This window comes from Anolis carolinensis, chromosome 1 (assembly GCF_035594765.1).
Source record: "Anolis carolinensis isolate JA03-04 chromosome 1, rAnoCar3.1.pri, whole genome shotgun sequence".
NCBI classification, from domain to species: Eukaryota; Metazoa; Chordata; class Lepidosauria; order Squamata; family Dactyloidae; genus Anolis; species Anolis carolinensis.
In genome coordinates, this window is record NC_085841.1 from 232,054,869 (window position 1) to 232,067,680 (window position 12,812).

Genomic DNA, 12,812 nt, shown 5'->3' on the forward strand with positions numbered 1-12,812 from the left:
AATGACAGGGGGAAAGAAACGTGGATGGAAGCCGTAGTTTGCAAAGAACGGCGTTTCTTTTGTAGAAGCTTGAACTCCATTGTTGTAGGCAAACTCAGACAGTGGTAACAGAGAAGCCCAATTGTCCTGTTGATAGTTTACATAACAGCGAAGATACTGCTCCAAAGTGGCATTGGTGCGCTCCGTTTGCCCATCTGTTTGGGGATGATGAGCTGAAGATAAGCGAGAGTCTATGCCCAATAGTTTTTGTAGTGCCTTCCAAAAACGAGAGGTGAATTGAGATCCACGGTCTGTGACTAAACTCTTGGGCAATCCATGTAGTCTGAAGACATGTTGAAGAAATAAATCCGCAGTTTCCTTGGCCGTGGGGAGGCCTTCGCAGGGAATGAAATGGGCTAACTTGGTGAATAGGTCCACCACCACTAAGATCGTGGTGAACCCACAGGAAGGTGGTAGGTCAGTGATGAAATCCGCGGAAATTATTTCCCATGGGCGAGATGGGGTAGGAAGGGGGTGTAAAAGCCCTGAGGGCTTCTCCCTTCGTATCTTGGAGCGCTGGCATACTGGGCAGGTGTTGACATATTTTTCCACATCCTTGCGGATCTTGGGCCACCAAAAATCCCTTAGGATCAAATGCATAGTTTTAAATAGTCCGAAATGCCCTGCTGGTTTGCAGTCATGACACAGACGAAGCGCTTTTTCCCTGCCCGGTCCGGGTGGGATATAGACATGATTTCTATAGCAGAGCAGCCCATCTTTAAGCGAAAAGGGAAAATGCAGACCTTGGCGAAGTTGGTCCTGCGCCCAGGCATCTGCTTGCTGACTAGCCCTGATTTCTTGAGCACAGATGGGTCCTGGAGTAGGGGAAGTTGAACCAATGGGAAGGGATTTGGTGTTCCCCACCGTGAGCGTGGCAAAGTTCTCAGGTTGTAGCAGTTGGGATTCAAAGGTCTCCTTGCGTCCTGCAGCGTATTCCGGTTTACGTGACAGGGCGTCTGCTTGCTTGGTTTGGGCTGGGGTCACATAATGGATCTGGAAGTTGAAACGTTCAAAGAATAAAGCCCAACGTTGCTGCCTCTGATTTAGTTTGCGGGCAGTTCTTAGATGTTCTAGATTACGATGATCAGTGTGGACTTCAATGGGAAATTTGGCCCCTTCTAGCCAATGTCTCCAAGTTTCAAAGGCTGCCTTTATGGCCAGTAGTTCTTTTTCCCAAATGGTGTAATTCCTCTCTGGTGTGGTTAGTTGACGAGAATAAAAGGCACAGGGGTGGAGGTGATCTCCCACCGGTTGTAAGAGTACAGCCCCAATTGCCACATCAGAGGCGTCCGCTTGCACCACAAAAGGGGTTCCAGGATTTGGGTGCTGTAGAATTGGCTGGGAGGTGAATAGTTTCTTTAGTTGCTGGAACCCTTTCTCTGCTTGATCAGTCCAGCGGAAAGGCTGCTTTCCACGGATGCAGCTAGTGATGGGGTCGGACCAGCGGGCAAAATCTGGAATGAACTTGCGGTAGTAGTTCGCGAACCCCAAGAAACGCTGCACCTCTTTCTTGTTAGTTGGCGCCCGCCATTCCAATACTGCTGAAACTTTGGCTGGATCCATGGAAAGCCCTAGAGGCGAGATGCGGTAACCAAGGAAATCTACCTCTTGTAGATCAAAAGCGCATTTTTCCAGCTTGGCATAAAGTCCATGATCCCGCAATCGTTGTAACACCATTTTGACGTGGTTCTCATGTTCTGATTGTGATCTGGAAAACACCAAAAAATCGTCCAGGTAGATTATCAAGAACCTGTCTAGATAGTCCTGAAAAATGTCATTGACAAAATGCTGGAACGTTGCGGGGGCTCCGCATAAACCGAAATTCATAACTCGGGACTCAAATAATCCGAATTTGGTCTGGAAGGCGGTCTTCCACTCGTCCCCTTCCCTGATGCGAACTAAGTTGTAAGCCCCCCGAAGATCCAGCTTGGTGTAAACCTTGGCTCCTCGAAGCCGATCCAGTAGATCCGAGATTAAAGGCAGGGGATAGCTGTTCCGCTTGGTGATATTGTTCAATGCTCTGTAGTCCACCACCAAGCGTAGTTCCCCTGACTTCTTCTTCACAAACATCACTGGGGAGGCGGCTGGGGATTGAGAGGGTCTGATGAATCCCTTGCGAAGGTTTGTCTCTAGGAATTCCCTGAGAGCTTCTTGCTCTGGTTCAGTCAGGGAGTAGAGATGCCCTCGCGGGATCGGGGCCCCCTCCACCAAGTCAATGGCACAGTCATAAGGTCTATGTGGGGGTAATTTTTCGGCTTCTTTCTCATTGAATACATCCCAATACTCGGAGTACTTCTTTGGCAAGGTGATGATGGGCTCGGTGTCTGTGGCATGGCATACCTTGGCTACGAGGCAATGGTTTTGGCAGTACGGTGAAGCAAACTGCAGTTCTCTGTTGGACCAGGAGATGTTAGGGTCGTGGAGAGTCAGCCATGGAATTCCCAAAATCACAGGGAAATGGGGAACCTCGGTAACAAAGAAGGAAATCTCTTCCATATGTTCCCTTATCCACATCCTGGTGGGTTCCGACCACTGACTTACGGGGCCCGTCTTGAGGGGACGGCCGTCTATGGCTTGCACCACACGGGCATTCTTGAAATCATGATATTGTAATCCCAGAGAGTCGGCATACTCTCTATCGATGAAATTGTTGGTAGCTCCAGAGTCTATCATGGCGTGGATCATGACGGGTCCCCTTTTTGCTGACCATAATGTGACCACGAGAAGGAACAGGACCCCGGTTGGCGGCTCTTGGATGGATTTTTTGACCGGGTTGGCGAGCCCCTCTACACCCGGTCGTTGGCTTCCCCCGCCGGCTGTGTGCCAGTCGGCTCAGACGCCTTCGTCTCCGTGGAGGACGCCGCCGCAAGACGGGCGGCAGGCTTCCCTTTGGCTGGGCACTCTCTGGCGAAGTGGCCCCCGTTCCCGCAGTACCAGCAGAGGTTTAAGCGTTGACGACGGGCCTTCTCGGCGGCATCTAGTCTGGGACGCACATTGCCCAACTGCATCGGCACCTCCTCGCCTCCTCTGGGGTATGGGGTTGGCGGTGGGGGTCTCCACACCGGACGTGGCTGAACGCTGGCGGGAGCGGGGGGTTTTGCCCCGGCTCTACTGCCCTGGCCTCGAACCCACTGTTTCCTGTTGGCAATCATGACTTCAGCCCGTAAACATTGATCAATGAGTGCCTCGAGGGTCTGGGGAGGATCCACCTTGGAGATTTCTTCCAGCATTTCAATGTTGAGACCCTCCCGGAATTGTCCCCTGAGGGCTACATCGTTCCAGCCGGTGTTGTGGGCCAGCACTCGGAACTCGGCTATATACTGAGACATAGGTCTGTCTCCTTGGAAAAGGCGACGGAGTTTGTGACCGGCTGCCTCCAAATTGTCCTCGATTCCCCAAGTCTCCTTGAGGTGGTCCAAGAAGTGTTGCGCTGATCTTAGGTGTGGAGAGGCTTGGTCGAACAGTGCCGTCGCCCAGCTGGCCGCTGGCCCGTCTAGAAGACTGTAAACCCATGCCACTTTGATGTCTTCTTGGGGAAACTCGGCAGCACGGGCCTCCAGATAAGCTTGACATTGGCGACGGAAGACATGAACCTTAGAAGCTTCTCCAGTAAACTTGGTTGGCAACGCCATGGCCGGAAGACGAACTCCGCGTTCCTTCAAACCCCTTATTTCTCCATCCTGTGCATTGAGCTTATCACGGATTCGGTCCACCTCTTCCTTGTCGATGGTGTAGGTAATCGGCTGGCCGCTCGGCCCAGGTACGGTTCCGGTAGACATTCTGACCGAGGTTAATTGGTGCTTAGGGTGGCGGAGTCAAACTGTCGCGACCCAGGCTGCAGAGCACCAATAACCATACACAGAGGCCAGAATCTATCTAATATCTTTATTGTAGGAATATATAAAGTTAATAAAAACAAGTGTAGAAAATAGTCCAGAATTAGACCTTTCAGGAAAGGTCAGAATTAGTCCAAAAAAGCAATGTCCAATAAGAAATATTAAGGTCCAAAGTTGTAATCCAATAACCGAAACACTCACTTTGCCAAGCAAAGTGAGGGGAGATGACAAGGTCCTTTAGTCCATGAAACTTGAGCGAGGCTAGGAAATAACTTGATACTTGAAACAAGGCTTGAACGTGGAACAAGGTAACTAAGAACAAGAACAAGGTCCGTGGAATAACTTGATAAATCCGTGGAACAAGGCAAGGATTGATCCTGGGAAACAAGGCAAAGTCCGTAGATAAACAAAGGCTGGGAAGCAAGGCGAAGGCTGGATAGCAAGGCAAGGCTTGAGCAGGAGCGAGGCTTGAACCGGAGCGCGCTGTCCAGACACAACTCGCTCCGTAGGCTGACGAATTGACTCCGCGAAGTTACTACGCGGGTAAAACACCTAAATAGAGTCTAGCTTCCCGCCGAAGCAGTTCTCTGGGAATCAGAACCGAAAGCTAACTCTGAGACCAGATGTGAGACTCCCCAAAGATTCTCACGAGAAACAGTCTTAATTGGCCACATTCTTAGCTGCAATCCTCGCACTCCTGCGCGAAGCTGAATCTAAACTTCTCTGTTGTTTACAAAACTCCCGGCGCAAGAATACGGGAGAAGTAGGCTCTGGGCTTGTTTGACATACTTCTGGGAGACAACTTTCTTGCAGGTGCAAGGTTCCCAGATCTGCCTGGGAAAGATCTGGCTGAGAGGAATCCAGTTCAGACTGGGAAGGTAAAAAACCCAAGTTTTCATCTTCATCAGGAATTACAATGTCCTGAGCAGGACTACAAGGCCCATGAGTCATCACATCAGGGGATGTCTTATTTTTCCATAAAGAATAATTCATATTTATTGTTGAACAAAAAAAATGAACATTTATTATATACTGTACAGTAGTTGTCATCATAAACCAGCATAACCAGACAAACTGTGAATCGTATCAAGAATTTCTTGTTACTACCAATATTTCCATGTACAACACTTTATGGTACGTACATTTACCGATCCTGCATGCTCTGGTGTTCTGTTCGGCGGTCATGCTTCCAAACAAAAATGCTGCTAGGTCTTACTTTCGGGGGAGGCCTTATATTTAGCAATTCAGCAAAACCTCTACTAGGTCTTATTTTCTGGGGATGTCTTATTTTAGGGGAAACAGGGTAACATGCAGAAGGGAGGAAGGGAAGGAGGGAGGGAGGAAGGAAGGAAGGCAGGCAAGCAGGAAGGAAGGAAGGAAGGAAGGAAGGAAGGAAGGAAGGAAGGAAGGAAGGAAGGAAGGAAGGAAGGAAGGAAGGAAGGCAGGCAGGCAGGCAAGCATATTTATTTTTGGCTTGGAGGACCAGGATCCAAAAATAGGTACTGAAACTTGAAAATGCTGGGAGAGAGAAGGGGAGGTATCAGTACTGCTCCAGCCCATGAGAGAACATGAATCCACTTCGTGAAACAGAGGGTAAAGGGAAAAGATCGGCCCTCATTTCCCCACCACATATGCTCAGAGTGACTGCCCAAAGGGTTTGCACATTTTTCCATGACAAGGGGGAAACAGGTGCACAGCTTTGCAGTTGCCCGGCAGCTACTTTGAAGTGGCAGCTCCACCTCCTTTGCCTTATTTACAGGGAGACCATATGCTAGATCTAAAAGGAGCAACCATTCAAAAAATGACCCTGCTGCTGGAGGGGAGTTGAGAGAGAGCAGCGGCTGATGTGAACCAGAGCAATGTGGCAGCTGCTGTGCATAAAAGTGATGGGGCCGAGGGGCTGCAGGGCTCAGCATGAAGTCGAGCGGGGGTGCTGCATCCGACCCAGAAGAGCTGGAGAGTGGCAGCAGCGAGAGCAGCTCTGGGAAATCCCTGCCTTCCACTGGTGCCCAAGGCAAACGCAAACGCAAGAGTCCTCGGCTGAGTGGCCTGAGCAGGCAGAGGCAAGCTGCCAACGCCCGGGAGAGGGACCGGACCCACAGTGTGAATACTGCTTTCACTGCGCTCCGCACACTCATCCCAACCGAGCCGGCAGATCGCAAGCTGTCCAAGATAGAGACCTTGCGCCTGGCCTCAAGCTACATCTCACACCTGGCTAACATGCTGTTTTTACAACAGCATCAACAACAAACACAAAGTGGGAGCTTGGGAGAGGAGCCTATGCAGCCCTGTCTGGAATATCAGGCTGTCCTGCAGGGCGGAAGCACTACAGCAACGCCCCGGCCCATCTGCACCTTCTGTCTGAGCAGCCAGAGGAAACAGGTAAGTCTGCCCTCTGACACTCACTGACTCCAAGACGGAGGCCCATGGGAAAAAGGGTTGGATTCAATGTGGGAGGGACAATATTTTCATAGCAACATAAACTCCCCTTTTGGCCATTAAAGAAAAATGATTTCATGCATTGCAGACCCAGACTTGGGTTGCTTTGCTAATGTAGAAGCCAGCACTTGAATGGACCAAAGTGGGAAGTTGGGTCACACGAGGGGAGGATGTGATTCATTTTAGTAGTGTCTCTAACAGGAGGCCAACGATGAGTCTGCAACCTACCCCGTCTGATATTTCTGATCATGTTAAAGCTCTTTAAAACATACTCACACATTTTGTGTCAGTGTATGTAAATAGCTTGCTGCATTTTGCTTTGTTTGAAGCTGTGGGAAAAAAGAAGTATTTGCATTTCTTCCTTGCTTCTTGGATTCTTACCAGTATCCCCTGTCATGTTCTTTAGAGTTACAGACCTTTTATGTACCATTCTTTTATCTCATTCTTCCTTTAGTTTGGGAAAGGGGGTCTCCTGTCTGGAGGTTTACTTGAGAGAGTGTGTGTGCAACTAGTTTCATTGTGTCTTTTAGTTTACACTGAGCAGGAAGAAAAGGTTAAAAATGTTCTATTAGCAAACTCAAGAAGTTAAACATTTGACACATAAGCGCTGCGTTCTCTGGGTTTAAGGAATTACAACCATAATCCGACCAAGCCCCAAAAGTCTTTCAGGTGAAAACATAAGCCTGGTTTCATGGCTAGGCATTTTATTTGGCTTATGAAATTTGGGAGAGATAGGCATTGGCAACTGCAATGAAGTGAAACATGAATGCATGCTGTCTCTGTAATGCTGTTTTGTAATGGATGCCTTTATCCTGTTTGCAGCACAGAGAAAGGGAGAAACACTTGTCTCTTTAAAAGCTTTGTGGACATTGATTCAGCTGTGGACCTTGCACAAATGCTGGACTGGTAATAGCACAGTTGTAGGTAATGTCTTTGCAATCCATACAAAAATATTTATGCTGAAATTGTGCCTATATGTACAGAGTGTCCCAAAAATATATTCTATACACCTTAAACAGTTAATAATCCTGGATGATGATGATGATGATGATGATGATGATTATTATTATTATTATTATTATTATTATTATTTGAAACACAACAAGATGAGTCCACAGCAGACACTATGCTGGCTGTTGTATTGGATCACACGTCGGACACTTCCCAAGTGTCTAGGATTGTGTGATGTATCAGCAAATAATGCGTGCAGATCCCAGTAAGGTGGCCTTCTGCAGCTGGTATTATTATTATTATTATTATTATTATTAGCAATTTTAAAATATGTACACCTTTAGCAGACTTAAAGATCCCAGTAGTAAAAAATGGCATAAAATTACAACAGAAACTTTCTGTGAGATTTACAACTTTGTGCTTTGACAATGCAAACAATGCTTTGCTGCAGAGGAATGACAATATGGTCACCTTATGTATACTCTAATTTAAGTTGGAATTTGCTAGCATTAGGACTAAATCATTATTATAACATTTATTCTTAGATATAAATATGTAAACATAGCCTTCAAATAGTCATCATTAGCTATTATTAACTGTTAAAGTGTGTATATAATTTTGGTACATGCTGTATATGGAGAGAGAGAGAGAGAGAGAGAGAGAGAGAGAGAGAGAGAGAGTAATCCTGAGTTGTACTTTGTTTTCCATTGCAGCCGACTTATTCGAGGGGCTTTTCGCGGATGAAACTGAACACGGTGGGGAAAGTTGCACCTGGTGTGACAGCTATTTTCGGGTGAGAAATGCTAAAGCTAAGCAGCCAAGCCCTGACACTGATGCCTCCTAAAACTAAGGCACATGATGGAACTTGAGCTTTCAAACACTCTGTGTCTCCTCTTCCTTCAAGGCTCTCATAATGCACCAGACTCAGAGCCTTGAACCACAACTGGACAGATGGAGCAATGTTGTGCTTCTCTTCTCTTTTTCTTCTTCTTCAGTCAAGGGCTTATTTGCCTCTCAAAGCAAATGCATAACTTTCTTCTGAAAGCAGGTATTAACGGTTTGCAGGAACTTCAGATGCTACAATACCATCCCAGTTTAGCTGCCCATACAGAAAGAAAGGTGCTCATGTATACCTTAAAAAAATAGAAAAACCATGTGCCCCCTTCATAAAGTCCAAAGTGAAATAGTAACTGTATAGTTATCCAGGTGTTTAACACATCTTGTTATGTGTGTGTGTGTGTGTGTATACAATAGAGTCTCACTTATCCAATACTCACTTATCCAACTCATTTTTGTAGTCAGTGTTTTCAATACATCGTGATATTTTGGTGCTAAATTCATAAATACAGTAATTACTACATAGCATTACTGTGTATTGAACTACTTTTTCTGTCAAATTTGTTGTATAACATGATGTTTTGGTGCTTAATTTGTAAAATCATAACCTAATTTAATGTTTAATAGGCTTTTCCTTAACCCCTCCTTATTATCCAACATATTAGCTTATCTAATGTTCTGCCGGCCCGTTTACGTTGGATAAGAGAGACGCTACTGTATATATGTGTGTGTGTGTATATATATACACACACACACACACACACACACACACACACTGTTTCCCCCAAAATAAGACCTACCCCGAAAATAAGACCAATCATGATTTTTCAGCATTTCTGAGGATGCTCAAAATATAAGTTCCTATTTCAAAAATAGGTCCTAGATATAGTTCATTTAAAAATTAAATTTGGAAAAATAAGACTGCCTCTGAAAACAAGCTTTAAAGCATCTTATGGAGCAAAAATTAATATAAGACCCTGTCTTATTTTGTGGAAACCAAATACACACACACACACATATATATATAGGATAGAGAAAGGTTCATTGATTCAGGACTGTATTTACTCCAGTTCTCTCCATGAAATTTACATTTGGATCAAGGGAGGTTGCAACTTATGTTCTTTCGGGATGTGTGTATGGGTGTGTGTTTCATTGGCAGCACAGAGAAAACAGTGTCAACTCTCCTTCCTTTTGTATGCACAAATGATGGACTAATATTAATTGCTTGTATTTTGAATGTTAAAACAAGACATGTGAAATGTACATTTAACAGGCCATCTGATTTGGCCCCTATACAGTACTCTATGGGAGATTTTTGGAATACAGTGAATTATGACAATTTCCCAATTTAAGCCAAAGTCATGCCATTATAGTGAATTTCCAATGATGAAAGTTAGGCCCTGGAGCTGCCAAGCATGAAATATTTCAGGTAATTTTTTTTGCCATTGTGAATGCAGATAGCCACATGAGAAACAAAGGGGATAATCCTATTAAGCAGTGAAGGAAATATAATTACTTTTTGCCATTCACCGTCATCTGTGAACAGAGCCTAGGTCTGCATGTCAAGTTGGCCATAGATGCCCGAAGACTAATTTCTCACTCTTTTAAACCATGATTTCTATGCTAATTCCTTGTTTCTCAGGGGTCTTGCATAATTAGATTCTCAGCCTACATAGCCCAATGCCATTAACAGATGGAGAACTGGCCTTCTGTTGGCCCTGGCTCCCATGGTGGGTTCTGACATATTCAGTGTTCAATATTTACACAGAGACCCTATTTCCCACAGTCATATAACAGTTAAGTCCCAGAGATATGAATATTAAAAAGAGGTCCAAAGAGCTGAGAACATACTTTGAGGTTATCTTTTAAATACACATGCGGAAGAAACAAGTGCATCAAAAGTGGCAGTGCTATAGACATTTCACTGGTTGCTTCCTCACTCTGCTTCCTTTCAGTCATTTCCCCTGATACTCGAGATGGTGGCAAGTGTAAGCCATTTCCATATCGAGAAACAACAGAATAGGAAATAGTGGCACCTGTGAGGATTAAAAAAAGAAAAGAATAAGGCATTAGTGAAAAGTGGGGGCACTGACTTCCACTTTCAGTAGTACTGTTGGGACATCTTGTCTCCCGATGGCAGCATGCTAAGCGCTAGTCCTGAGAACACGGGTAACTACCCATGTTCTCATAGGACAGTGGTTCTCAACCTGGGGTCCCCAGATGGTTTTGGCCTTCAACTCCCAGAAATCCTAACAGCTGGTACAACTGTAGACCTAAAACGTCTGGAGACCCCAGGTTGAGAACCACTGTCATAGGACAAGCCAGAGACAGTCCAGGAGCAAGCCGGAGCCAGACGTATAACATCATGGTATGGCAAGAGCACAATATGGGGTACTGCCTGAACATTTTCCCCACTACCAATTCACCATGCTGCCCCACAGATGCCCCCACTGTCCCCCGGCTTAAGGACCTCCATGTGATGAGGTTCTTTATGGTATGCTTCCTCTGGAAGTTGTTTATTCAATAGGATTTGCTATTATCCACAATTTTTGTTAACCACGGCAATTTCAAGAAAGTATCATTTGAAGATACATGACCATACTGTACATACAGTTGGTGAAGGAAATTCATAAGAGGTACCAATGTACAGAAGAACATGAGTCATGCATTCCTTCCCTACCACCTTGAAGAGAGCAGGGAAGGAGATTTGGTAAGGAAGACAAGTCAGGCGCAAGATATCCTTGATCAGAAGATTGTCTGCGAATGTCTTTGCCACCCGCAAGGCAAACACTTGCTCCCATAGCCAGTTATTTCCAACTCCACAAAAAGCTCAACTTTTGTCAAGTTAACAGATTCCACTCAGGATTAAACACTCTAAAATGGAAACTCCTTCTTTAGAGACTTTTAAGCAGAGGCTGGATGACCATCTATCCAGAGTGCTTTGAATGCAATTGTCCTGCTTCTTGGCAGGTGATTGGACTGGATGGCCCACAAGGTCTCTTCCAACTCTATGATTCTTTGCATTAGAACAGGTTTGACTAAAAACATAATGTTGCTGGAGTTTGAAAAATGGCACAAAGTCCCACAATAACTAAATTGCCTACAATGCATTACTTTTGTGGTAATGTTATTTTTCTGCCTTGATATTCTGGGGTATAGGACTGTGTGGAAGGACCCCTAGAGCCCTTCCAGACAGGCCCTATATCTCAGGTTTTCTGTTTATCCTAGATTATCTGGCAGTGTAGACTCGTATAATCCAGTTTAAAGCAGAAAACCTGGGATCATATCCTGGGATATAGGTCCTGTCTGGAAGGGCCCATAGAAGGGTAGCAGGAAGACAAAGAATGTATCCCTTATATCTAAGAGGAAGCAGTTGCTGCCATAGGGCTTTAGCAGAGCAGCTATCAATTTGCTTTTATACATCAGTCACAAGTACATCTAAAAGTTATCTTCCCAGCACTTTGAGCATCTTTTAAATAGCTGTCTGAGCTTCTAGACTTAGGTCCAGAGACAGAACATAAACTTGAGCTGATTTACTGCAAGTAGGGGATGCTTCCGTGCTTCCCCACATTGAAAAAAAGGCTTTCCGCTGCATATAGAACTATCAAATGATTTTTAAAGCATACTATTTTTCTATATGGAAGAATATTTGAACTTTGATACCACTCCTCATCTGTACTATGAAATAGTATTGACCAATAATATATGACAAAATAACATAAGATTTCTAATTGTCTATTTTAAATCCTTTTATCTATCTGATGCTTCACTGTTAGAAAGGTTTCTCGTATTTCAATCCAACTGGGTATGCATTAAAAATTGGACATGTCCCTGTCCCTGCTTTTCCCTGAAAGACATTTGAGTCTGCAACACATGCTCATTTGACTCTGCTGCAGATGGTGTTTAAAGCCATCACGCTGTATATATAATGAAGCGAGTGAAGCAACTGGAGGTCCTTTTCAAAGCAGACCCATTTTTGACCATTCACATGAATCCATGATCTTGTGCCATAACTCTCCCATCAAATCAGCTCCACCAAATGGCTCTTGTCGGAGATGTCACCAAATTGAGCAGTGCTCCTTCGCTTAGGCTAAAACTTGCAGAGGGCCATTCAGTGACTTGGACCAATTCTTGAAACAGTGTGCCATCTTTCTAAATTTGTTCATCACTAAAGTGTGAAACAAGGGGAGTTCCCAAGGGTCCTCTAAATTTGTCAGGGCTGCTAGGTTACTTCCACGTTGTAGTTGTACATTGTGGAAGGGAGTGAGCATCTAATTGCGGTGTGGGCATTCAATCTTTATTCTGATGAAATCAAAGAATGTCAAGATGATTCATTTTTCCAAATATAGGAAGAATAACAAAAAGAAGTTACTATAAATTGTGTACCAATAGGTACTTTGAAAAATCAGCTAAGAGTCTGGCATATGTGAATTTGTGTCTTTCTGTGTGGGACAGAACTGTACTGTAATGAAACTATGGTTACAACTAATGTGATACAACCTTAACACCTAGCCTCACGTTTCATATTTAAAATCAATTTGGGGGAAATGAGTCAAGATTAACAATCCTGCAGTTATGATTTCCCAGCCTTCCTAAACTTTTAATTATCTTTATCAATATGTCATGACTGAATCCACATTAAAGTAATATTTGTGGCATATATTTCAAAATTTTAATTGGATCATTAACTCTCCTAGTTGTCTGATATAG

General features: G+C 44.6%; 1 protein-coding gene across 2 annotated transcripts; it reads left to right on the forward strand.

The window, feature by feature from the left end:
* Nucleotides 1-5,425: 5,425 nt before the first annotated feature.
* LOC100553423 (transcription factor 15) lies at nt 5,426-10,143 on the forward strand. 2 transcript variants are annotated; one of them, XM_062966733.1, is made up of 3 exons: nt 5,426-6,257; nt 7,137-7,238; nt 7,979-8,063. In XM_062966733.1, exons 1-2 carry the CDS (start codon nt 5,790-5,792, stop codon nt 7,167-7,169), a joined length of 501 nt encoding a protein of 166 aa, XP_062822803.1. In that variant the 5' UTR covers nt 5,426-5,789; the 3' UTR covers nt 7,170-7,238; nt 7,979-8,063. The 2 variants fall into 2 exon arrangements, with proteins under 2 accessions (XP_062822803.1, XP_008110989.1); XM_008112782.3 differs by lacking the exon at nt 7,137-7,238 and having other exon boundaries at nt 7,979-10,143.
* The last annotated feature ends 2,669 nt before the right edge of the window (nt 10,144-12,812 follow it).